The sequence below is a fragment of the Aotus nancymaae genome, unplaced genomic scaffold (genome assembly GCF_030222135.1).
Source record: "Aotus nancymaae isolate 86718 unplaced genomic scaffold, 86718_ANA_hifiasm-v0.15.2.pri h1tg000011l, whole genome shotgun sequence".
NCBI classification, from domain to species: domain Eukaryota; kingdom Metazoa; phylum Chordata; class Mammalia; order Primates; family Aotidae; genus Aotus; species Aotus nancymaae.
Genome location: NW_026988422.1, coordinates 64,769,082 through 64,796,091, shown reverse-complemented (window position 1 = coordinate 64,796,091; position 27,010 = coordinate 64,769,082). Strand labels below are relative to the sequence as shown.

General features: G+C 35.7%; 1 protein-coding gene across 1 annotated transcript in view; it reads left to right on the top strand.

Moving 5' to 3' along the window:
* The window catches only part of GTF2A1 (general transcription factor IIA subunit 1), a 47,011-nt gene extending 26,837 nt beyond the window's left edge, over window positions 1-20,174 (top strand). Inside the window, exons 6-9 of the mRNA XM_012476897.3 lie at window positions 1,021-1,154; window positions 3,929-4,249; window positions 9,890-9,979; window positions 15,262-20,174. Of these exons, the coding sequence (XP_012332320.1) occupies window positions 1,021-1,154; window positions 3,929-4,249; window positions 9,890-9,979; window positions 15,262-15,369 (653 nt within the window). The 3' untranslated portion in view covers window positions 15,370-20,174. The remainder of the gene's footprint in view (window positions 1-1,020; window positions 1,155-3,928; window positions 4,250-9,889; window positions 9,980-15,261) is intronic.
* The last annotated feature ends 6,836 nt before the right edge of the window (window positions 20,175-27,010 follow it).

Below are 27,010 nucleotides of genomic sequence, written 5' to 3'. Positions count from 1 at the left end.
AACACAACTGTAATCATTGTTGAGGATACAGTAAAGAAGATGAAAATAGTACTTGAACCTTTGATCTGTACATAAGAACCCTATTATTGAAATATGATTATATAAAAATGCTTACTTAGGTTTTTACTAAACACATTTAACGTGCCAAGTGAGTATTAAACTTACTTGAACTTGTGATATCAAACTAATTACTAGAGTATATTAAGAGAAAATTTATTATATGCTGTTATTATACATAGTATCTCTTTATTGACAAAAGACCAATGTCTAGCTCGTGTGTTTTGTCATGTTAGTGTTTGAAAAATTTATTTTCATGGATTTTAAGTGTCTCCTGTAATCTTGATTATATAGTTACTATTTATTTTCTGTTCTATATATGTATGTTATTTTTGTTAATTTGTAAATTTGTGAAATTAGGGGCTTGTCTTGCTACATATTTTAATAAGATGTAATTTGCTTTTTAATCAATTCAGGATTCTGGGTCATCTAAAGGAACATATTGGGGGAATTTGATTCTGTGTGAATTGTATGACAATGATGATAACTGGTTCAGCAAACTTTTATTGCTTTTACCAATTTTGAAGCAAAGTATTGTGGTGCTTTGTTCAGTTCAAGATATGACATGAACTATTAAGCTTTTGTTCCTTTAAAGCTTTAAAAATGAACAGCTCCGGATGTGTCTGATCTTACTGCTCTTTCTTGACTCCTAAGGTTAGCAGAGATAATGTAAGCTTTTAGTCAAGTCTTATAATCTCTTGTTAAAACATTGTTGGAAATAGCTGAATGAGGATGTCAATATGAAAAATAAAACATTTTAAGGATGTATTTGAACATGGTGAGAAGTCAGAGAAGGGAAGGATCATAGCATACTGTGTATGGACAATAGCCTTTAATCAAATTGTTAGTTTTCCTACTTGATAATTCTTGTGCCTTTGGTGGTTTGAAATTAAATAGGAATTCATTTCTTTTGAGATGGTCACTGCTGAAATGATAACTTGGAATACATGCTTTTTGCTTTAGGCCAGCTTCTTCAGGTGGTCAGAGCAGCCAATGGTGCCCAGTATATCTTTCAGCCTCAGCAGTCAGTGGTTCTACAACAACAGGTTATACCACAAATGCAGCCTGGTGGAGTACAAGCTCCTGTTATACAGCAGGTAAAATAATCTTCTATTATGATTGGTAGGCGGTTCTGTTTTCTTCTATATATATTCCATGGGTAGTTCCCCTTCCCTTATATGCATGATTTCTTAGACTCTTCTTCAGTACTACAGACCCTGTTGTTTCAAATTTCTCCTGTATACAGCTTAATCTAGATTAAACATCTATTAAACAACAATTATTGTTGTGTCTGCCCATCCTTCATCATTCCCTTGAAGGTGGCAGCACTCTCCTTCCAGCCTCCTGAGCTGGTCATTCGGCTTTTATTCAATAAGCAGTTACTGAGTCTCAGGGTATTCATAAGGGTCAAGGAATTTAGGAGTGAATGAGGCAGACGTGGCTGTAGTTTGATGATGGTTATTCTGTATTCTGGAAATAGGTGTGTGGAATCTTCCTTTTCCTTATCTCTAATATCCAAGGTATCTGGCCCTTCCAATTCTTACTAATAGTTTTTCTTTCTTTCTTTTTTTTTAACTACAGTTTTGCCATGTTTTTGCAGTCCCTTACTATGTTTGACACTGTTTTTTCCTCAGACTCTCTTGTCATTTCCTTAGTTCATACTGTCCATAGTTTGTCACTAAAATACTATATTGTCTCTGCCTCTTATCTTGTGCCCTCCTAACCTGACTGATTTATAGTCATCTTTCTGTTTTTTATTTCTTTCTTTCTCTTTCTTTCTTCTTTCTTTTCTTTTCCTTTCCTTTCCTTTCTTTCTTCTTTCTTTTCCTTTTCTTTCTTTCTTTTTTTGTTTTCTTTCTTTCCTTTTTTTTTTTTTTTTTTTTTTGAGATAGAGTCTGTCTCTGTCGCCCAGGCTGGAGTGCAATGGCGCAATCTCAGCTCACTGCCACCTCTGCCTCCTGGGTTCAAGCATTATCCTGCCTCAGTCTTCCAAGTAGCTGGGATTACAGGCATGCACTACTGTGCCCAGCTAATTTTTGTATTTTTAATAGAGACGAAGTTTCACCATGTTGGCTAGGCTGGCCCTGAACTCCTGACTTCAGGTAATCTACCTGCCTCGGCCTCCCAAAGTGCTAGGATTATAGGCGTGAGCCACCGTGCCTGGCCTGTCTTTCTAAAAAAACCTTTTAACAACTTCCCATTGCTTTCTGGAAGAAGCCTTAAGAACTCAATGTTAATAAGATCTTTTTGTGGATCTTGTTTCTTTGTACTTTTCAAGTTTATTTCTTGCCGTGCTCCCAGGTATATTCTTTAGCTGCATTTACATCAAAATAAACACTTGGATCTACTTGCTTTATATTCTTGTGCTGTGAGCACTAAAATGAAAGAGGGATGGTGGTTTTCTTGAGGAACTTATGTACTTTATATGTTTATGTGTCGCCTCTTTTTTAAATGTCAATGAAATAGTATGATGATAGGGACAAGATTAGAGCAGTATTATTAATCCAGTTTATTTGCATCTTTCCAAAATGACATACTGCTGTCACTTCTGGGTTTCACTTGTTGTTACTCTTCTCCTAAGAATGCTGTCTGGCAACTCCCTGCACGTCCCCCAAACAAATAAAACAGAAAAACCCAGCTAATCTTCTTAGAGCATCGGTCCCCCAGCTTTTTGATACCAGGGACTGATTGTGTAGAAGGCAACTTTTCCACATATGGGGCAGCGGGGATGGTTTCAGGGTGAAACTTTTACTTCAGATCATCAAGCACAAGGAGTGCATAACCTCTATCCTCGCATGTGCAGTTCACAGTAGAGTTTGTGCTCCTATGAGAATCTCATGCTGCCGCTGATCTGACAGGAGGCAGAGCTCAGATGGTAATGCTTGCTCACCTCCTGCTGTGCAGCTGGTTTCTAACGGGTTGGGAACTGCTGCCATAAATCACAAACAGAAACTCAAGTATTATTTGCTAATGATATAAGTAATATTTGATCATGCCTTGTCCCCCAGGTAGAATTTCGTACCCTCTCTTGTGTTCCCATAACACCGTGTCATGTTTGTACTACGTCTCCTGTCTTTTTGAGTTGTTAGTGCTTTGTTTGCCTATTGTACCTTTTTTTTTGTCTTTTGTACTGTTACACCATGTGTAAGTGTTTCAAAGGAAATACTATGTCTTATGTTTGCATTCCTTGAACCTAATGGCAGATAACAAGCATCCAGTCCTCCTTCTTTATTATAATATATAGAATTAATATTTGTTAATAAGTTGTGGCTTACTTTAGAATTTTAGATGCAGAACCTGGGAAGGAACTTAAGAAATTGTCTGATCTGGTGGTTTTTAGAAAAATAATTAGCTTTTACCTCACACTGAGTTAGAATATTAGGGGTATGGCCAAGGTATTAGTACTTTTTAAGCTACCAGGTGGTTCTTATTTGAAGCCAGGGTTAAGAATGATTGATCCTAGTCTAACATTGAAATGACAGAGGCCAAAAGGAATTAAATGACTTGCCTCTGCTATATCTATGTTTGACCTTAGACAAAAGTAGACCCAGGTTTTCAGATTCTCAGTCCAGTGTTCCTCATATAAAGGCAGTGTACAACTCTTGGCCTGGTATCTGGCATGTACATACTACGTGCTGAATAAATGAGGTGAAGTAATTATCTTTAGAAAATCCTTATTTTCCAGAAGTTTGATAAAATAGAAATTTAGTGGGTCAGTACACTAGTTAAACATCGCTTTTGTACTTTGGTAGTTTTAACTGTGTATGCAATATGGCTATTTCTGGTGATTCTTCAGCATGTGGTCCTATTTCTATATACCATACTTGATCCTCTTAACTAGTTACTATTATGTGGTTTTCTTTTGCTTTAGGTACTGGCTCCTCTTCCTGGAGGGATTTCACCACAGACAGGTGTCATCATTCAGCCTCAGCAAATCTTATTTACAGGAAATAAGACTCAAGTTATACCCACGACAGTGGCAGCACCTACACCAGCCCAAGCACAGATAACTGCAACTGGCCAGCAGCAACCGCAGGCCCAGCCTGCTCAAACGCAAGCTCCATTGGTCTTACAAGTTGATGGAACTGGGGATACGTCATCTGAAGAAGATGAAGATGAAGAAGAAGACTATGATGATGATGAGGAGGAAGACAAAGAGAAAGATGGAGCTGAAGATGGGCAGGTGGAAGAAGTACGTTTCTAGTAAAATACTTAAAATGATAATCTACTCAATCATTTCCTTTTTTTTTTAGTTGGTGCCAAACTGATAAATTATATCCTGTATTTTCAGAGACTGTTAGGTGCTATGCAACATGAGATTTTAAAGATAAAGATGTTTTAACTTTAGTAAGGTTTTTGTATTCTGACTATATTTATTTCATGATTTCATATAGCTGGTAATAAAGATGTATACCAAATTAAATTGTATTAATATGTGTAGTAAAGAGTGCAAGTACTCTGGCTTGTGCATTTATAATGTAGCTTAAACATAAGACACTGATAGAAAAATAGATGTGGTTAATCTTTTGCTTCAGTAATTTAAAAAGCATGGCAACATTTGGGGAGAGCAAACTCAAGAAGAACTAAATGTCACAAATTTATTAAATATTTAAAACTTTATGGTGCACATTTTGTACCAGTTGCTTAAAAACCTATGTACCCTTAACGTCTGTGTTCTTCTAGAAGCATATAAATACGCCTTTGTTTTCCCCACTATTCTAGCTTACTTACTAGTCTCCAAAAAAAATTTGTCCCACCACAGTTTTCATTGTTAATTGCCTTGTTTGGCCTAAAATGCAGTCTTCTTGTTTCTTAGTACAAAGTTCTAAATTATCTAAGTAACTTAAAAAAAAAGGTTATTATTGAATATTGAATAGACACAAATTAATAGAAATGTTTCAAGATATAAATAATCCTGGTACCCACCATCTAGTTAAAACAAAATCTACTTTTATTTAACGTGCTTTAGGTGCCTTTCCCTAATCCCATCTTCTTTCCTAGGCCAGCAAAGTACCTTTGCTCATACATTTTGTATTGATCATTAATTGCTTTTTAATTTTACCATATATGTTTATGTTCCTAAATAGCACATTTAGTTTTACATGTTTAAAACATAAATGAAGTAATTATGTATTCTTCTGCAAGTGGTTTTTTCCCCTCAAAATGATATTCCTGAGGTTTATCCAAGTTGTTGCATATAGCTATAATTATTTTCATTGAAGGATATACCATAATCTTATTTGTCAGTGTTTCTTATCCAATGGACATCAGGATTGTTTCTAATTGGTTACTGTTACAAACAGTTATAAAATATTGTAGTGTATGTCTTCTGGGGTCACAAATGCAAGAGGTTCTCTAAATTTTATACCTTAACAGTGAAGTTCTGGCTCCCAAGGCATGCACATCTGCAACTTTACAATAAAATACCAGATCATTTCTGCCATTCATTACATAATTGTGCAGATGTCCATACATCCTTATCAATACCTGATAGTGTCAGGCTTCCTAATTTTTACTGGTCTGGTAGGTAGAAAATAGTATTTCATTTTGGTTTTAGTTTGCATTTCCTCACTTACTAAGGAGTAAAGGCTCTTTTTGTGTATTTATTTCATATCTGTATTTTACTGTGTGGAAGTGTTTATTCAGGTCTGCCCATTCTCCCCCGCTAAATTCTTTTTAGTTTCAATGCTACTCTAAGTAACATGTTTTTATTACACTTTCTAGTTGTTTATTGGTAGTATGGAAATGTAGAGTGCTTTTAATATTCATCCTTGAACCAGCCACCTTCCTAATGTCTTTTGTTAGTCCTCATAATATATCTGTAGATTCTTTTGTATCTTCTGTGTAGATATTAACATCTTATATGAAGAGTGGCAGTTTTTTTATGGCTTGTTGACTAAGCCTTCCAGAACAATATTGATTAGAAATGGTTATAGCAGGTACCCTTCTCTTATTCTTAAACTGAAAAATAATCTTTTCCATGCTTCACAGTTAAGTCTAATGTTTGTTGTGGTTTTTTTTTTTTAATGGATATCTTTATCAGATTAAGTAAATTCTCTTCTTTGCATTTCTTTGTTTTTTTAAACTGTAAGCTAATGTTGCATTTAATTCAACACTTTTTCTGCAATGATTGATTATACAATTTCTTACTGTAATATTATTTATAATGAGTTTCATTAATGGATTTTCTATTTGTAAACCAATCTTGTATTTCTGGGATAGCACAACTTGATCATTTTATATTTCTCTTTTTATAAATTACTGAATTCACTTTGTTCAGGACTTTTTTGTAGATATTCGTGAGTGATAGATACTGTCTTTGATTTTCTGTTCTCGTACTCTTCTTACCAGGTTTTCAGGTTATGGTAGCTTTGTAAAACGAATTTGGGGACATGTTTTCTCTATTTTGAGCTTTTTTTTTTTTTTTAAAGATTGTATTTAATTTTTTGTTGTTATTGTTAAAACATGCCACTACAGATACCTGGGTCTAGTAATCTCATGCTCTTCAAGTATTTTGTTTCTGTTTGAGACAGTTTTGGTAAGTTTTATTTTTCTAGGACTCTTTATATATTTATCTAAATTTTCAAGTTGATTAACATAAAGTTAATCATGATACTATCTTTTTGATGCCAGAATCATTTGTTGTCATTTCCCTTTTTCTTCATTCCTAATATAATTATTGTGCCATCTGTTTCTTTTTTTCTTGTTCAATCTTGCCAGGGGTGTGTTGTTTTCAGAGTAAACTTTTAGCTTTATTCTCTCTAGTGTGTTTTTTCCTATTCTATTAATTTCTATTACGACTTAACTGTTTTGTTTGTAAAGAATATGATCTGTGTGATGCGTGAATCCTTTGAAATTGCTTGAGACTTGCTTGATTTGGTCAGTTTTTGTATATGCTTTGAAAATAATTTTCTTTTCTGCACTTGTTTGGTACTTGTATGTGTTTGTTAGATTTACATTGTCAATAGGTTTGCTCAGATGCTCTTTTATGTATCTTTGATATTTTTTGTGTGCTTGATCCATTTTTTACTACCGAGTGAGATATGTTCACATCTCCTACTATGGTAGTTTATATGTTTCTTTTGTTCTTCTGCTATTTTTCTTTTTATATTTTGAGCCTCAAAATGGGTGCATGTAAGTTTAACATTCATTGTTTTTTCTCAGTGCATTGAACCATTTGTGATCATATAATGTCTTGCTTTATTGCTAGTAATTTTTTTTAACCATAAAGAGTGTTTGTGTGATACTAATAGAGGTGTACCAGTTTTGTTGTGGCTAGAATTTGCCTAGTACAGCTATTTTCATTCTTCTACTTTTCAAACATTTTGGATCTGTAAGCTTTAGGTTTATCTTTTTATATTACTATTTACGCTTTTTTTTTTTTTTTTTTTTTTTTTTGTAAAACTTTTATGTAAGCCAAGACTGTTGAGTAGGGACAGAATAGTCTTCAACAAATGATGCTTGGACAATTGAATATCCACATGCAAAAGAGTTAAGTTGGACCCCTACGGCATACCATATACAAAAATTAACTGAACATGGATTAGAGACCTATATCTAGGAGCAAAATTGTAAAACTCTTAGAAGAAAACATAGGGGTAAATCTTCATAGTTTTGGCAACAGTTTCTTAGACATGACATCCAGAGTACAAGCAATCAAAGAAAAAGTGGACTTCGTAGATTAAAAAGATGTTTTTTGTTTTTGTTTTTGGAGACAGAATCTCTGTTGCCCAGGCTGGAGTGCAGTGGTATGATCATGGCTCACTGCAGCCTCAGCATCTTGACCTCCTGGGCTGGAGCGATCCTTCTCCCCAGCCTCCTGAGTAGCTGGGAGCAAATGTTTGCAAATCATGTATTTTCTAAGGATGTACTATCCAGAATATATAAAGAACTCTTAAACAGTGTAACAACAAAAAGCCCAATTTAAAAGCTGGCAAAGGACTTGAGTAGACATTTCTCCAAAGGAGATACACAAATAGCCAACAGGCATCTGAAAAGATGCTCAGCATCAAATGAAAACCACAGTGAGATAACCACTTCACATCTACTAGGAGAGCTGTACTCAAATAAAACAAGAAAGAAAAAATAAATGCTGGTGAGGATTTGGAGAAATTGGAACCCTTCTTGTACATTGTTCGTGGAAATGTAAAATGGTACAGCTGCTGTGGAAAACAGTTTGATGGTCCTCAAAAGTTAAGTATGGAATTATCCATATGACCCAGCAGTTCCACTCTTAAGTATATACACAAGAGAACTGAAAACATGTTTTTCAACAAAAACCTGTATGTGATTGTTCATAGCAGCCCTATTTATGATATCCAAAATGGTATAAACAACCCACATGTTCATCAGCTGATAAATGCACTGATAACAATGGAACATTATTTAGCCATAAAAAGGAAGTATTCATATGTGCTACAACATGGATGAACCTTGAAAACATGCTGTGTGAAAGACGTCAGCCACACAAGGCCACATATATGATTCCATTTATATGAAATACCCAGAATAGGCAAATCCATACAGACAGCAGACTATTGATTGCCAGGGGACAGGGAGAATGGGGAGTGACAGCTTAATGGCAAAGAGTGATGAAATGTTCTGGAATTAGGTAGTGGTGAGTGTTAATACACATTATAAATGTTCATTACACCTGAATTGTACATTTACAAATGTTAAAATGTTGAATTTTATGTTACATAAAGTTTACCTCAAATTTTTTTTCACTTCACATTGATGATACCTATTTTAAATTAAAGAATATCTATACATCCCCACCTGTGTGTAAGTAGGCATAGGCCTAGATATAATCTTTTTTTTTTTGGAGATAAGAGTCTCAGGTTGTTGTCCAGGCTGGAGTGCAGTGGTGTGATCAAGGCTCATTATAGCTTTGACCTCCTGGGGTCAAGTAATCCTCCTACCTCATCCTCCTAAGTAGGTGGGACTATAGGCATATGCCACCATATCTTGCTAATTTTTTAATTTTCTGTAGAGATGGCATCTCACTATATTTTTCTGGCTGGTCTCAAACTCCTGGCTTGAAGTGATTGTCCCACCTAGGCCTCCCAAAGTGCTAGAATTACAAGCATGAGCCACTATGCCTTCTCATAATACCATCTTGATTATTGTTGTACTTTTGTTTTGTCTTCTCTTTCTCTGTTTATTAGAAATCAGTTACATCTTTTATCTTCTTTCACAATTGGAGCAAAGTTTAGCATGTTTGGTTATTTTATGCCCTAGTTACGTTTTATCTTGGCCCTTAATTCTCTTTAATGCTGAGATTTCCTACTCCCTACCTTTAAGAAAAAAAAAAAGGTCTGAATCTTAATTCTGCTTCATGCCTCTACCATAACCATCATAATGCTAAACATGCTGATTTGTATTCAGAGTCCAAGTTCTTTAATGTAACGACAATAGGGCAAACTGCTAGCCTATTGCATTGCCCTTCTTTTCTCCTCGAACTTCTCTACTGTTTTTCGTTTTATATTGTTTGTAGTACATAGTGCCATTAGCTCTTTTAAACCTTCATATTAGGTCCTCTTCTAGGCATCTTAAACAGTTATTATGGAGAATTATCTTTTACTGTTTTTAAAGAATAAAAAAACATCTTTTCAGACTTATAAGCTATATAGCTAAACTATTTTAATTATATTTAATTTCTTACATTTAAGTAATACTGGCAAACTGTTAACAGCTGATTTGACTATTCATGGCATACATATATGCATTTGGCATTTGGTTCTCAAAGAACATCAAGGTTATTATATTTCTTTTCAGTGAATATTAGGCCTTCTAATAGTAATACATAAATAAACTCTCCTTTTATTTGTAGGAGCCTCTCAATAGTGAAGATGATGTGAGTGATGAGGAAGGACAGGAACTTTTTGACACAGAAAATGTCGTCGTATGCCAGTATGATAAGGTAAGGATGTTATCTTCAGATTGCTGACGTTATTTGTGTTGTAATTTCTTCCCTACATCATTCTCTCTGCCTTATTGAGGCATTTGGGCAGCTGATTCATGTCTCTTAAATTCATTATGAACAGTACGAAAACACAGTTGTAGTTATGTGGATCATTTTAGTAGAATGAAAGTAATTTCTTAGCTCTACATTTGAAAAATAAGTTATGAATGAAATGAAAAGAGCTATGATCTTTTTTTCTATTTAGACTTTCAACTTGTAAGCAGAGTAAACAGCCACTTTGAGGTTGTCCTTTATGGTAATGGCTAACTCAATGAGATAATTCTATTTTCTGTTTAGCCTCAACTGTCTCAAAACTAGAAGGATTCAATTGAATCTCTATAACTATTTTTATTACTAAGGAGAAGACTAAGGCAATGAACAGTACTAAAAAAACAGTTAAGTTTTTACTGAAAATTACTAAAAATATTATTTAATTTTGCTGTATTTTGCTAACATTAAGGAATTTTTAAACCAGATATCGAAACAAATAAAAAGAAAAATAAAAAAATAAACCAGATACTGTGAAAACTAGCTATTTTATATTCTTAATTCCTAAACAGAGTGCTTCTTTCCAAGTATTTTTATTATATTTATTTGTATTATTTTTGAGATTTTTGTTTTCCAGACATTTAAATTGGAATACAGTTTGTTTTTACTGCAATCATTAAACTTATAATACATGCACATATTACATTGCATTTATAATTTTAGTAGTGGTCTTTACCAAATGCTGAAAATTCTAACAGAAGCTTATTTATTCAACAAACATTTATAGAGTGTGGAAATGCACCAGACACTATTTTCTAGGCACTGGAGATGTAGTTATGAACATGTAAAATTTATGCCCTGCATAAAGTTTCTTTATAGATGAAGAAAATCTTAACTCTGTTGATTTTATAGAAATGAATGTGATAAGTAGCTGTGTTTACTGCAAACAGATCTATAGGGAGAATGCCAATACTATGAATCTTATTTGCTAATAAAAAAGTGGAGTTAGGACAGTTTTATACCAGTAAAGTTATAGAATAAAGTCAGTAAGGTCATTGAGAGTTTCACAGCATTCATTTTTGTGCATTATGACTTCTGAGAGACTGTTCTTAATACCATATACCATGTGCATTATAACAAATGTAGTTTCCTGTTAGATACACATAGAGCAAGAGTATGAGGTTAAAACAAAAGATACCAATAAATCCTTATTGTTAAGAAGTCTCAAGGGATCTCCTTGCAACCAGATTATCCAGAACAGAATTTCATGTTGAGATGTCAGATTTATCAGGCAAGAGAGGATCTTTGTTTTAGCCTGACTGAAGAATATACTTCTAAGTGTCTTTCTGCTTTAAGAGAATGGTTGTATACTCCTTTGGCATAAACTGTACTCATAATATTTTAAATGTTAAAATTGGTTTGTTTTGCTCCCAGAGACATTACTTTAGTGTTTTAAATTAGTAAGTGGAAAATAGCTCTAAATAGTGTGCTGAATGATAAATAATTATAAAGTTTGCAGAGGTCTAATTTTAAGAATCAAGTGAGTTGCTTTAAAGATTGGAGGAGGGTGATGGCTTGATGTCATTAGCCAATAGAAAAGAATAGCAATGTTCTATAACTGCATAAAATGAAGTTGGATATTGTTTGAGCCACCTTGAATTTTAGGAATGTAGTTTTAAAGCCTAAACTGTAGAATGTCAACAATGAGTCAATTTTAGAAGAGATCATAGAAGGACTAATAAAGTTTGTATTGCCAATCAAATCAAAATCTTGGTTAAATGCTAATAATATGGCAGAGTTCTTGCTTACAAGTGGGTAGATAAGGGCTGATACAGCATTTGACGAAAATAGCATCAGATATAGGTAATCTTTCATTGCTAATTAGGAAATTTAAGAGGACTTTCTCCTGGCTTTAAGAACATTCCTTCATTAAGGGATTAGGACCAGTAAATGAATTGCTTTTTAAGTTGTAACAATGTACTTCTATTAGTATAAAAATATTTACCATTTGTTACTCAGTATGACTTGTGTTGATTGTATGGATTAATTGGCCCATGAAACTTTCCTACATTTATTTTTTGTAAATTGTGCTGTCCTATGACAGAATGCAGTCAGCTTCTTTACTTGTGTCTGTAGAATCCCTATTTCCTGGCTACTTATCACTTGTTTTTGTCTAGCTAAGCCCAGTGTCTTTCTGATTGCAGTCACTTGGTTCATGCTGGAAGTACATTTGTGTACACATTTGTAGGATAAATAATACTTTATAGGAAATCAAATGAAAGGGGAGACAGTGGTCTTTTCATGCAACAAATACTTACTGAGTCTCTATGATGTCTCTTGGCACTAATTCTTGTAGCTTGAGATACACTAGTGATCAAAACAGAACAGTCCCTGCCATTAGGAAGCTTACTGCAGTCAGGGGAGATAGATGCTAAAATATAATAAATTGGGATTGATTTATTTATTTAAAACATAATAAAAGATCAGTATATTATGTTAGAAGCTGATAATTGATATGGAAGAATAAAGAACAGGGAAAGAGGACAGGTTTGGTTTCAGTTTTATATACTTCTCCCTGTATATATAGTTCTCCCTATATACATACTTCTTCTGCTAACTCTCTTGGACAGAGTTAGCCCTGTCATCTGGTGGCAGAGTCTGTTGTATGTGAGTAACAATGAGGAGGCCTGTGTGGCTGGACTGGAATGAGGGAATAGGAGAGTACAGTAGTAGATAGAGAGGTAAGGGAAGGCTGATGGTATGGATTATATAAGGACATGGCTCTTAATCTGAGTCAGAAAGTTATTGAAAGGTTTCAGTGAGACAAATGGTATGATCTGATTTAAATTTTGAAAGGATTACTTTTCTTTCGTTGTAGAGAGCAGAATGTAAGAAGGAAGCAAAGGTTGCTGAAACAAGCATACTATTTAGGGGGATATTATAATAATTCACATGGGAGATAATGGTGACTCAGCCTATGGTGATGGTATTAAAGTTGGTGAGAAGTGGTTGGATCTTGGATTTGTTTTGAAGGAAGAGTCTCAACAGGATTTCCTGATTCTGAGATGTGTAGTAGAAAAGAAAAAGGAATCAAGAATGACTCACAAGATTTTTTGATGAGGATTCTGAAAGAAGAATGGTGATACGATCAATTCAGATGGGGAAAAAAAGCTGCATGTGGAGCTGGTTTGGGAGAAGACATCAGTTGGGTGTTGAACATGCCAAGTCCGGTATGCTTGATAGACATTCGAGTCATCAATCTTAAGATGCTACATTTAGCATTTACTTACTGTATTTAGACCAGAGAGATAATTAGTTCTTAATCCAACAGTCTTTGCCCTACCTGCTGTTTTAACTTTATTGTACTTTGTTTTGCTTTAATAAGAAAAGTTTGAATTCAGAAGAGCATGAGAGTGGTTTCCAAATAAGATGAAGGTTGAGTGATTTTTTTTGTTCTCTCTGTGTGTGTGTGTGTGTGTGTGTGTGTGTATGTGTGTGTGTGTGTGTTTGTTTTTTTGAAGTCTCAAAAGGCAGAGCTAGGATCAATGAATGAAAGTTGGAGAAGCAGATTTCAGTAAGGATAACTATGGAAGATTTTACAATAGAGCTGTTCCCCAAAGGAATAACTTAATTTGAAATTCTTTGCTCACTATTTCTAATTGTATTCAAGCAGACACTGCACAACCATTTGCTAGGAATATGTCATGGAGAATGTTTGCACTGGGAGGTTAGGCCATGGAATTTTAGGAATGAGATCTCAGAAAATATCTGTACCTGGACGGGACTGGTGGCTCACGCCTATAATCCTAGCACTTTGGGAGGCCGAGGTGGGCGGATCACCTGAGGTCAGGACTTCAAGACCAGCCTGGCCAACCTGGTGAAACCCATCTCCACAAAAGTACAAAAATTAGCCAGGCATGATGGTGGGTACCTGTAATCCCATCTACTCAGAAGGCTGAGGCAGGAGAATTGCTCGAACCTGGGAGGGGGAGGTTGCAATGAGCCGAGATCATGCCATTGCACTCCATCCTGGGCAACGGAGTGAGACTCTGTCTTAAAAAAAAAAATCTGCACCTGTCTAGCATTTCTACATTATTATATGAAACAGACTGATTTAGTAAAAAGAGTATTGGACCAAGACTTGAAAATCATGATTATCACTTAGTAGCAATGTACCCTTAGTCAAACCATTGAACCTTATCCAGGCTGTCATTTCTTCTTCTGAAAATGAAAGTCTGAACTAGTTGATTTTTTTTTTTTAGGTACCTTTAAATCATAGAATAGGGAGAACCATGGGGCCTTCTTTGCAGAAGATGTGGAACTTGAACTGAACATTAAATAATTAGTGCAAATTATTGGGAAAAGGAAGAAAGGTCACTTCAGTTCATTAAGTTTTACAATTCCTCTCCCCCACCAAATCCATGGCATTACAAACAACTAAGGACTATAAGTGAAGGCAAAGATGGGAGTTCCCAGAGCCTGCCCTTCAGCTCTTTTTGTTTAACTGTGGATGTACGTAGTTTTTTAAATCTGCTGTGTGACTGGATGATCAGCATCCTTTAGATGTATTTTTAAAATACTGCTATGTATAAGGTTCCATGTTAGGGCTTGAGATCACTATAAGGAGTTTTATTTTGGTAGAAGAAATGAGTCCATAATTATATTACCTACAAATAATGTAAAAAATGTCAATGAGAATACCATTGGAAAATAATAGTTTTAGCTGGTAAGATTTGGGAAGGCTTTGTGGAGGATACAGTCTATTTGAGGTAGAACTTGAAAATACATATGCAGACCTGATAGAGGGATAAGACATTTTGTAAAGAAACATTTTTTTCACTACTTTAATGAACACAAGTAGTGAAAGCTATGAAATAATACTAATTACAGGTACATTTATTTGTTTATTTTAAACCCACCTAATGAGTGAATTTTTTGTGGGGTGTTTTTTTGGTGAAATTAAACTTTATTAAGATACCAATTTTGAGGCCGTGTACCGTGGCTCACACCTGTAATTCCAGCACTTTGGGAGGCTGAGGCAGAAGGATCTCATGAGGCCAGGAGCTTGAGCCCAGCCTGCACTACATAGGGAGACTCTGTCTCTACAAAAACAAAAGAAACCAATTTGCAAATACAGTACTGTAAATACTGTTTTGTGGGTGTGTGTGGTGGGTGTGTATGGATTTTTTGTTACTTGTTTTCCCTGTTTTCTGATTGTATCTCTTAATTCTTTTAATTTTGTTTTTGTTTAGATACACAGAAGTAAAAACAAATGGAAGTTTCATCTCAAGGATGGCATTATGAATCTTAATGGAAGAGATTATATATTTTCCAAAGCCATTGGGGATGCAGAATGGTGAAGAGTTGCTTTTTTTCTTTTATAAATGAAAGAAACTTAAAAAAAATTTAAAGTGGACAGTTTGAAACTTGGGCATATGCCAACCAAAACTTCCATTTCTGCATGTCAGAAAATTGCAGTAGAAGCAAAGCTACTGGAACAAAGATAGACCTTGACAACATAGACACTACTTACTGGCAAGCCATGGAACTGTAGCACCTGGGGTTGTTGGGTGGGAGGGTTGGGGTTTTGTGTAGGTAAACCATAATTGTTGATTTTAAATACAGGTACCTGCCACCGGTAATTAGCATGTAAAGCTTTGTCTATATTCCTTCCTCCAACTTGGGTTCAGTCAGAAGATACTTGTTGGAATGAACTGACGAAACTTCCCTTTTGATAGATTGAACTGAAATTGCTTATTGTATGTGGGTATGTTTGGTAAAAGTTGTGTGTGAGCTTTTTACAAAAGGGTAAGAATTATGATGTTGAATTTTAATTCACTTGTATAAGAAAACAATTTAAAACTCTCATATTAGGTCTTAAATATTTTTACTTGCTATTCTCCCTCAGTGATATATACCTCTTCCTTTCCAGCTTTATGAAACATCTATTTAAGATTTAAAGGAAATTATCAGCGATCATAGTTTGGAGATAAAATTTGACCCAGGAATGGATATTTATTTTAATTAGATTTTCCTATTTATTAAATGTAATTAAAGACTTGGGTCTTGTTTGAGTTGAGTGGAATTGAAATAACAACTTTAATTTCCTTACAAAAAAATTTATTTGTTTTAGTGCCACACCTTAAAAAGAAACCCCAGACTAGCTCCTCAGGAATATAGTTTTATTTTGCAAGCGTATATTCTAGCTGAAATTGTATACATATGAATATACGTAGATTTTTCCTGTTGGGCTGAAGTGTGTGCTTATAAATGTGTTTAGTCTTTAAACTAAACATTCAGATAACAGTCTGTTCATTGATGAAAGTATAGGGCAGGTGGTGAGGACCTGGATTTTTATTAAACAATTTAGTAATTATAAAAGTTTCTTGTGTTTACTAGTAAAGAATTTTAAAAATCTATTATTCTAATTCAACAAGTTTTTAAAATCAACTTTGTAATTTGAGGGGAAAATTTTGGGGGAAGAGGTGGGTGGGCCTTTAAGTTACCTCTCTTTTATCTGGTGGCCCTTCCAGGCCATTGAGAAAATAAAGACGTTGGCTCCAGTTTGCACATTGGGAAGAAAGCATAGAAATTTGACTTGTATATTAAAAATAATAGAAATGTAATATGTATATTAAGAATGCGTAGGTCTGTATTCTGTAAGAGGCTCTGAAGAACAGTATGGCACTGCTGTGTTCAGTGTGAATTCGCTGTCTGGGAGAACTGCAGGAATGCTTGTCTTCACCATTGTGTTCTTATAACGAATTCAACTTTCCATGGTTTATCTTGACAAAATTTACATGTGTTTAGATTACTTGTATATTGATATATTTTTTTAGTCTTCAATTTTTGTCTTCCTTTTGCCTTTGTGTTTTCAGAAGTAACCCATCAACACTTTTTAAAGTACATTAACAAAGAAGAAACTGTGAGCTGTTATATAGTGTTTCTTTTTTAACACAGATCTTTAAACTTTAAAAAAAGGCAAAAATTGTTTTTCTACTTCCCACCCAGATTACCACCTTGATCTCTTTAACTTATGTTCTAAACTTTGATGTAAATGGTGGTGTCTAGCATGCTAGTAGTTAGATTTTATTTAGATACCATAAATGGTAATACAGTTTTTATTTTGACTGTATTAATTTAGTTTTTTGAGGGGAAGTTTGTTTATTCTGTGACTCTCAAAGCACACAGAAGTTTTAAAATATATATTATTATTAATAAGACTGAGAGAAGAGGAAATGGGAGGGAGTAACATCACAGAAGTCCTGTTGTTCAACTGTTTTTCAATACAGTTGCTAGTAGGTTTGTATTTACTCAATAAAGAAGTTGGTGACTGAACTACCTATAAAAATTCAGCAGTGCTGCAGTGTTGCTTAAGTGAAACCCTTTGGCTATCTAGTAGTTTTTATGCTACTGAAACTTGGATTACTGTATGATACTCAGCTCATCTTGGGGCCTCTATGTAGACAAGCATTCATATTCATAGTAGCATTGTATACTAGCCTGTTTTTATAACTTTATTTTTCAAACATGAACAACCACTGCTTTCATAGTGGTTATTTTGTTATTTTTGAAGCAGGAAATAACCATTTGTATTTGCACCTGTATATTGCATATTAATTATGGTATACTTGGCAGATGCTTTTCTTTTACCTGTGAAAATTCTGAAAGCTGGTCCAAGCTACATTGTGTACCAAATTGTGCTCTTATATATTATTTGCATCGTGTTCCTTTTTAATCAAATAGCATGTTTTAGTTTTATTATAGTAGCTTTTGCTGTAAGAATGTCACTTGCTTATCTTTTACTGTACTTGAATTCTTAATCATGCTTTTAACATTACATTTAACAAATCATTTCATATTAAGTTCCATTAAAATGTCATTCCTTTGAAAAGGCAAGGGATTCCCACTTCCAGAATTTTAAAATGAAAGTAGCATGTGTATCTAAAGGCAGAAAATAGTTTGGACTTGGTATTATGAAAATAAGTAATGGTTTCTGGAGATGATTTGTTTAGATTTGCACAGATGGTGATGGCACCTTTTACTTAAAAAACATTTATCAACAGTGCTAAGGAAAATTTACACAAAATTACAAGATAAAACATGGAAATGTGTGCCTTTCAGTATACAAACTCTTGCTTGGTGGTCATTTAGGTAATCAGACCATTTGAATGCCTGAGAGCATATTTAATTTCTGTGGAGTGCCACATATGGCTAAAACAACTCTTTGATGTGCAATTAATTTCTAGAGTAAAATGTCTGTTATATGAGGGGGATCTTTTTATTGGGATTTTGTATTTTTTACATGTTCACATTTCTTTCTGTTAATTAAAATGCCATCATAATGTCACATTTACACTGTTGCCTCTTTTAAAAGCAAACCCACTCTGATGTTATTCTAAGATTACATCAAGACTTTAGCAGTGTGTACTAATTAAATTGTGTTCTTGATGAGCATAATAGATTCTGATTTTAGAAAATAAGATAGCATATAGCTTTTATATGAATTATTTTCTTTTGCTATAATGAAAATCAAAGATTTTTTTTTCCTGGCTTTTATGGAGGAATGAAAAGAGTTGTCTCCCTCTAAGAGTAATTTTTGATTCTCATAGCAATAATGTCACCATTATTATCAGAGGGTAAATATGCCTTGTATAGGAAAATAGACATAGTTTCCTCTTGGGCGTTCTCTTTATGACTTAGCATTTCTTCCACCTGAGAAAATACCTATATTTTCAGATTATTTCATCTTGAACTTTTTTTTTTGAGCTTTTGTGCAATGCAATAGTTTATTGATCCATCTTTGTACATTTTCATTTTATTTCATGTCTTTCACCTACCTGTCTGACTCAGCCATAGCAGATTTTGAATTCTTTGATTAAAAAAATAGTTGCTTTATTTGTTTCCTCATGAGTTTATGTTAAATAGTTTTGCATTTTAGTCCTCTATTATGCTATGAAATTATTATGAAGTTTATATTCTTCCCTTTTTAAGCCTGCCTTACTCTGTCTTTTGTCATTGTCTATGGTTTAATGAAGAACACACCAAACTAACATTTTTGTTTATTTTGAGGAACAAAAAAAGTTTTCTCTTTTAAGGGAAAAACCATATTGAATTAGTAACTACTCTTTCAGTCAAGGTTCCTTAATCAGTCCAGTCTGCATCAGGGCTATGATTTGCGGGGGAGGGGGGTGGGGGGGCAGGGCTAATCCTTTTTGCTGTTCTGAGCTACTATTGTCAACTGCTGTTGTACATACTGTTATGTGTAATGGCGTAAATATATTTATTATGTTTGTAAAATTCATTGCAGATCAAGGTTGCTCTTCTGTGATATATGGGATATTATGTTTTAAAGACCATCTTGGAATACAATTAGAGAACTTAGTATTTTGATGTACTAAGACCTATTTTAAGTTTAATATTCTACCTTTGCAAAAACTTTAATTAAAGATGTTATTTAAAAAAAGTAATGTTGCTTGCTTTGCTTACCTAGTATATGACATTATTACAGATAATTGAATAAAATACAATTTAGAAAGGAAAATGCTTTACATTGTTAATGAGAATTCCACTTAACAACAACAAAAAGATATTAAATTCTGTACCTTAAAGATCAGTAGGTTGGGATATTAATTTGAATTAGTGAACTGTGTTACAAATTATTAATAGTAGCTTTAAAAAAGTTGTATTTTCCAGGCACTCAGGAATTTAGGTTGGGCAAATTCACACTAACAAATTATAACTAGAAATTGGTATAATTATAACATTGCTTTTTAAAATAAAGATTACTCCTTGTGGAATATTAATAACTAACATTGTATTAAATGAGTATTTCTACTCCAAAGTATAGATTACTTAGGATAAAAAACATTGTTATTTCTCTGTTTAGTCAAACCATTTCCTCTTAGTTCAGAGTTTATAAATAATTGCATATTAGGAGAATTGGATTATTGAGGATTGTATTGCATATTGAATATATTTTGTGTTATTTTAGAAGGTATTAAATAGCAGGTATTTTAATTTTATAGTTAGTTCAGCTGAATCATTAAGAAGCTCGCCTTTTTGTCTTTTTTTAATCCTGTTACAGACTAGAAAACATGCAAATTTTAACTATTAACATAATCATAATAAAGATATCTTATTTATTGCCAGCAAATCTTGTATTTTGCAGTTTAATTCAAGCTCCTACTTTGATGAAGCTTAAGCTTTTGGCTTCAGTTTCACCATCTATAAAATGACAAGATGTTGAGGATGAAGTGAGGTGTGATGCATGTAGACTTAGGTTGGTGCCTAGTACGCGGGTCAGCACTCATATATCACAATTATTTGCTTAATTTCATAATTATTTGCATAATTTAAAATTACTCGAGGACTTGAAAAAAAATTAATGGTCAAAAATAGCAAAAACGAATTGAGAGCCGGTGAAAGAGTTCATTACAACTGAACAAGCCTGGGAGGATAAGTTGGTGAAACAATACATCTGGCTACAGCAGAAAGTGCCAGAGGGAAGAAAATTGAGCGCTGAGTATAGGAGAAGGATAATCAAACAATGGGAGGGCTTTTAAGCTTCCCTTCCCCCCACTAAAAAAAAACAACCTAAATTGTATGTCTCAATAAGTTGAATTTTCTCAAAGTTAAAGCTATAATACTATATTTTAAAAATTGACTTTTCCAAATGTTAATGGAGTCTGTCCAGTTCATTTAAGGAGAAAAGCAGAGTTGTCAAACATTGAAGCTATGGTTACATCACTCTGATTCTCAAAATGTCTCCTCCACTTTGTAAAAGAGCACATTGACTTTTTTGATGCTCCATGCTAGTGATGCATAGGTTAGGGTGGCATTGCTGAGTGGGGCAAATAGGGCCGGAAAATTTCACCCAGGTTAGTTGCAAGAGTTGAAGAGAGTAAAGCTCTTTAGAGCTGTTTACTTTCAGCAGGGATGCAGAAGGGACATTTGTTGTTTTGGCTTCTTAGTGTCAGAATACCCTTCCTATTTTGCTTCATGCCGAGCAGGATGGAGTGCAATAAATATCCTTCTTTATGGAAGTAGAATAGCAAGTGAGAAGTCACCTGCCTCTGCAGCCAGAAACAGGGACCAAAATCTGTGAGGTGGTCAGACTGATGCTTGCACTCAGGATTTTGAGTCTTAACAGCATGAGACAAAGTTGCAGGATCAGTCAGAAGTCCTGTATACGTTCAGGTCTGGTGGTGTGATAGTGACTGGGGCAAGAGTGCTATTGGCAACCTCCTAAGCAGACTTTTGCCGCATACTACTGCTATTGCACCCTTCCAATCAATTCCTTTTCTGCTTGAAATAATCAGAGTGCGTTTCTATTGTTTGCAACCAAGAAAGAAAAGCATTTATGCAAAGTATGTCTTAAGAATCACCTTTCCTTTGTAAGAGTCTTTTACGTTCACAATTACCCCTTCTTCCCATTAGACATGTAGTATTCAAAAATCTTCAGTGAATTACCAAAGCAGTGATACTTGTAATATCAGCATCACAATTGTGGTTGGCTGATTATCTTTGAACATGAAAGAGTTTGTTACATTTAAGCCCATTACATACTGTGTCATTCATGTATTCTGCAAATACTTGAGTACCTACTATGTGTACCATGACAACTAGATCCATATTTTAAACCCAGCACAGTCTTGATGAAGTGCCTGGTTGGTAGAATTGGCAGAGTCCCTTCAAGATTCTTCATCCCTTGTATAGCCTCTCTCTGGAGGCCAATCTGGGGCTCAGTGGATGAGGCCACTGGAGGTCCATTTGTAGGAGATGAAAGAGCACAGAGATTCTGAAAGTCCTTGACATCTCCCTGAACTTGTTCTAGCACAAGTCTGCTTTGATGTACTTTCCAAGACTTCCTCTCCTTCTTGGTGTGAAATATACAAGGACCCTGTGCTCTATCTTGAGATGGCACTCAGTTTATAAGTTCTCCATTATAAAGAGTGTGTATGCTATATATACTCAGTGTTATTTTCATGTTCTTAAAGCCTCATTTTTGACATCCTCCATGTATTCTGGAGCCTTTCCATAGAATTCACCTGTCACAACCAAGAGACTATGTGGGGAGTCCCTGTTCTCAAGGAGGGCATTACAGGTGGAAGAAGGACACTGAAAGATTTTACAGACACAGTTTTTGTGGAGCAGAGAGAAGTGTTGGGAAATACTGGTTTTGGAGTATGCAGCAAGCATGAAGAAAAGAATGGGGAATCGGAATAAATACTTCTTGAGTGCAAAATACATTGCCTGGTTTTTCAAATACAGTAGGCTTGAGGGTGGTTATTTTTATCTTCATTTTACAGATGAGTTGATGGAGCTTTGTGGAGGCCAAGTGATTGGCCTAAGACCACACAGCGAGACCATTATTTGAAGATAGGGCAGATTAGCAGAGTGAGGTCAAGATACTGCATCCCTAGCTTAGAATGAGACGGGTCTTTCCGTCACCTCAGTTTCCAGGAACAAATGGTTTCCCTCTTAGCTAAACCTGTTAATAAGAGGCTGTGGCCTTGCAGCAACCTGGTCTCTTGTTTCTGTTCAGAGGAGATATTCTGGGGACAGTTCTTCACTCTCCACTGTCTGAACTCACCACTCTGAAAGAGAGACAAATAAAAACACTGTCCGGGACCATGACAACAAAGTCCTTCTGAAGAGTCATTCAGTGAAGACCTGGGGATTGGCAAAGTGGTCAGTTCTGTTTTTGTTCTCTCCTAATAGTTCAATGAGTTAAAGGAAAAGAGTGTTTTCCGGGGGAAAAAAATCAATATTTTTGTTTGCCTGAAGGAGAACTGTCTAACCTCACCTCATATCACTTCTATTCTGGTGAATCTGATGGTGAAAGTTTATTCCTAAGGGAGCTCCCTAATGCAATTAAAGTGGCTGTGGTTTCTGTGGTCCCATGACAGGGTGCATCAGAAATATAGGAACTTCGAGACGATTGCCCTGTGGTTATTATTATAATCTGAATGTTTCTACCCCCCAAATTCATATGCTTCAATTCTAACCCAAGGTGATGGTGCAGATTCATATGCTGCAATTCTAACCCAAGGTGATGGTGCAAATTCAAATGCTGCAATTCTAACCCAAAGGGGTATTTTTGGGCAGTGAGGACGTAATGCATGTATGAAGAAACTCAGCTAGCTAGCCCCTTCCACCGTATGAGAGTGCAACAGGGAACAGACTCTCACCAGACACCAAATCTGCTGGCTCCTTGATCTTGGACTTCTCAACCTCCAGAACTGTGAGAAATAAATGCTAATTGTTTAGAAACTACCTACTTCATGGTATTTTGTTACAGCAACCCGAACAGACTAATACAGTTATAGAAAAACCTCACTTTAATTTAAATACGTGAGCATGGGAGCCCACATTGCTGGATGGCGTTGTGGTAAAGCTGTCAAATCCTGCTCTTGGCATATTTTGCAGTAGTGTTGTGTCCAGGGAGGGGAGCAGTCAGTCCTGGAGGCTGGGCAAGAAGGAGGTGAACTGCTGGCCGAGAATATAAACATAATTATAATTAAATTGATTAAATTTGTGCCAACAATCCTAAACTATGTCAATGATAAAGCACCCTCCCATGAGAAATAATTTTTTGTTCTAATTGGTCTAGTTGCTATAGTTAGTGTTGAGAATTTCTTTCCTTTTTTTTTTTTTTTTTTGGGATGGAGTCTCACCCGGTCACCAGGCTGGAGAGCCGTGGTGTGATCTCAGCTCATTGCAACCTCCACCTCCTGGATTCAAGCGATTCTCCTGCCTCAGCCTCCTGAGTTGCTGGGACTACAGGTATGCACCACCACACCAAGCTAATTTTTGTATTTTTAGTAGAGACAGGGTTTCACTATGTTGGCCAGGATGGTCTTGATCTCTTGACCTTGTGATCTGCCCACCTCAGCCTCCCAAGGTTACAGGCATGAGCCACCACACCCAGTCTTCCATTTTTTTTTTTTTTACTGTGATAAAATATACCTAAAAGTTACTATTTTAGCTATTTTTAAGTGTACAGTTCAGTGGCATGAAACACATTAGTTTTAATAAAATATTTGTTGGCTTCAATTTTTTTTTTTTTTTTTTACATTTCACATATATGAAATAAACCAATCACAAAAAGATAAATGCTATATAATTCCACTTAAATGAGGTTATCTACAGTGGTCAAATTCTTAGAAACAAAAAGTAGAATGGTGGTTACCCAGGCTGGAGAAAGCAGGAAATGAGGAGTTGTTCAATGGATATAGAGACTGAGTTTTGCAAGAGGAAAAAGTTCTGGAGATCTGTTGTACATCTATGTGAATCTTTTTAACATTATTAAACTGTGCAGTTGAAATTGACTAAGATGGTAAATTGTGTGTGTGTGTGTGTGTGTAGTAAAAGAAACGTGTAGACTATGACGTTCAATCATTTGTTTGGTAAATGCAAATTTTAGTCCATACATGAAATGCATTCATTTCATTTTATGATTATTACTGAAAGTAATTGTGTCATTTAAGATAGGAAGAAGTGTTAAGAAATGAAATGTTCTGGATGTCAAATATGCTAGAAACTGGAAATCAGAGGAATCAGAAAGTCAGAATTAGATCCTGTTCTTTTTATTTTTCTGAGACAGAGTCTCTCTCTGTCACCCAGGCTGCAGTGCAGTGGAACCATCTAGGCTCACTGAAACCTCCATCTCCTGGGTTCAAGTGATTCTCCTGCCTTAGCTTCCCGAGTAGCTGGAATTACAGGTATCCACCACCACACTCAGCTAATTTTTGTATTTTCAGTAGAGACAGGGTTTCACCATGTTGGCCAGGCTGGTCTTGAACTCCTGACCTCAAGTGATCCGCCTGCCTCAGCCTCCCAAAGTGCTGGGATTACAGGCGTGAGCCACCATACCTGGCCAGATCCTATTCTTTAATTATTTGAAAACAAGCACTTTATTAAATACATAGTGGCATGGTGGAGAAAGCATGGGCTTCAGAATTGGTTAGACTTGAATTTGAATTCAGACTCCACTCTCTCCTCGGCAGACCTTGGACAAGGCATTTAGGCCCTTTGTCTGTTAAGCAAGAATAACAATATCTCCCTTGTAAGGGTGTTTTTGCCATGGATAAGGAGTGTAGAGCACACAGCACAGGTTTAAGCACAGAGCAGGCGTGACACAGGCTAGTTCATTAGTTTCCTATGGTTGCCATAACAAATGACGACAAACTGGGTGGCTTAAAACAACAGAATACATTTTGACTCTTTGTCTTCTCTTCACTACTGGGTTCTGAAAACTGGTTAGACTTTAGAAGCTCCTCAATTTCAGTATTTTCTTGGCCCTAAGTCTTAGCAACAGAAATAAAGTTTATGAACAGGAATGGCTTCACTGCATGTGAAGAGGCCTTTCTTTCTGATGAACCCTGGACTTAAAGGAAGACTTGGGGGAAAGATGAGAATTCTGGAGGGAGATATTGTCCCCAGGCGAGGAAGTTTAAAGGGAAGGAATATATCCCTGACAGGTTATAAGCATATTTAAGAAAAGGATGAATTAGAATGAGAAGCTAGGTGGCCCTGCTAAGTGGAGAGATAAGGGCTTCACCTCTCTCGTCTGGTTTTGGCTGAACATTTTGCTACCTTTTGCTTAGGTTTTCTTTTGAGCTTTAAAGTACCCATTGTGAATTGTTCTGACTCTCACCTTGGTAGAAAACATTTTGTTTTGCAACCATCCAGGCACAACCAACCCTACTGATATCATTGCTTTTTTCTTTTCATAAAGGAGTAGAAAAAGGAAGCCAGCCACAGCTCTGTGTTTTGGCATTAGATTTCAATTTGCCTCTCATCTCGACCTGGACATCGGGAAAGAGGAGTGGGGTTGGCGGAAAGGGAGGAAGGGTCATAGCCATTACCAGTGCCATTGATGATCTGATCTGGAACAAAGGATCTTTTTTTCAGTGTGGCTCTGAGGTGGGAGAAAGAAAAATTACCCTCCATTGATCACCAGCCCCGCTCCTTGTAGCTTACTGAGGAGTGAAAGAAAGGGAGCTGTGGTGGGACCTCTCAAATAGCACATATCTGCTCTGAAACAGGGAGTAGACTTGTAGCTGTCCTCTCTGAAGCTCAGTTTTCAAACTGCACTCCAGAATGGCAAAGCCAAATGCCATAGCTGTTTCTTGGTGTTGCTTTAGTCTTTCCCTTGGCAGAGAGGAGCAGAAAGGTTACCTGTGTGAAGCACCTACCCATAGTCAGGACTCTTAGTTGCATGGTATAGGAACTCAATACAATCTGGCTTGAGCAAAACCAGAAATGTAGTGACTCATTGAACTGGGATACTAGCTTCAAGCAAGCCTAGAAACCGGGTTTAACTGAAGTTAGCAAGGTGCTCTTTCTAGCTTCATCTCTTAGCCCAGCCTCACTTGAAGTTTAATCTCACGTTTGTCTACCCTTGACAGACTCTTTCTATTTCAAAAGAAGATGGTGGCTACCTGTGGCCCTGCATACATATCCTTAAAGTTTGTGAGCCAAGAGAATTTCTTATTTTAGCTTTCTATTTTGTGACTTTTGTTGAAGTGCACCAAATTGGTCTGGCTTGGACCTGTGCACAATCCTTGGACTAATCACTGTATCCAAAAGAATGTAGGTTCATAATTGTTTTAGTCCATTATCACACTGCTGTAAAGAAATACCTGATGCTGGGCAATTGATCAAGAAAATAGATTTAATTGACCCACAGTTCTGCATAGCTGGGGAGGCTTCAGGAAACTTACAATCAAGCAAGGTGCGTCTTACTGTGGCGGAGAAGGAGAGAACAAGAGCAAAGAGGGAAAGGCCACACTTACTTTATTTTATTATTTATTTTAGTCTTAATTTCTGAGGTATATGTGCAGGATGTGTAGGTTTGTTATATAAGTAAAAGTGTGCCATGGTGGTTTGCTGCACCTATCAACCCATTACCTCGGTATTAAGCCCAGCATGTATTAGCTCTTCTCCCTAATGCTCTCCCCTCTGCCCTCTCACAACAGGCCCCAGTGAGTGTTG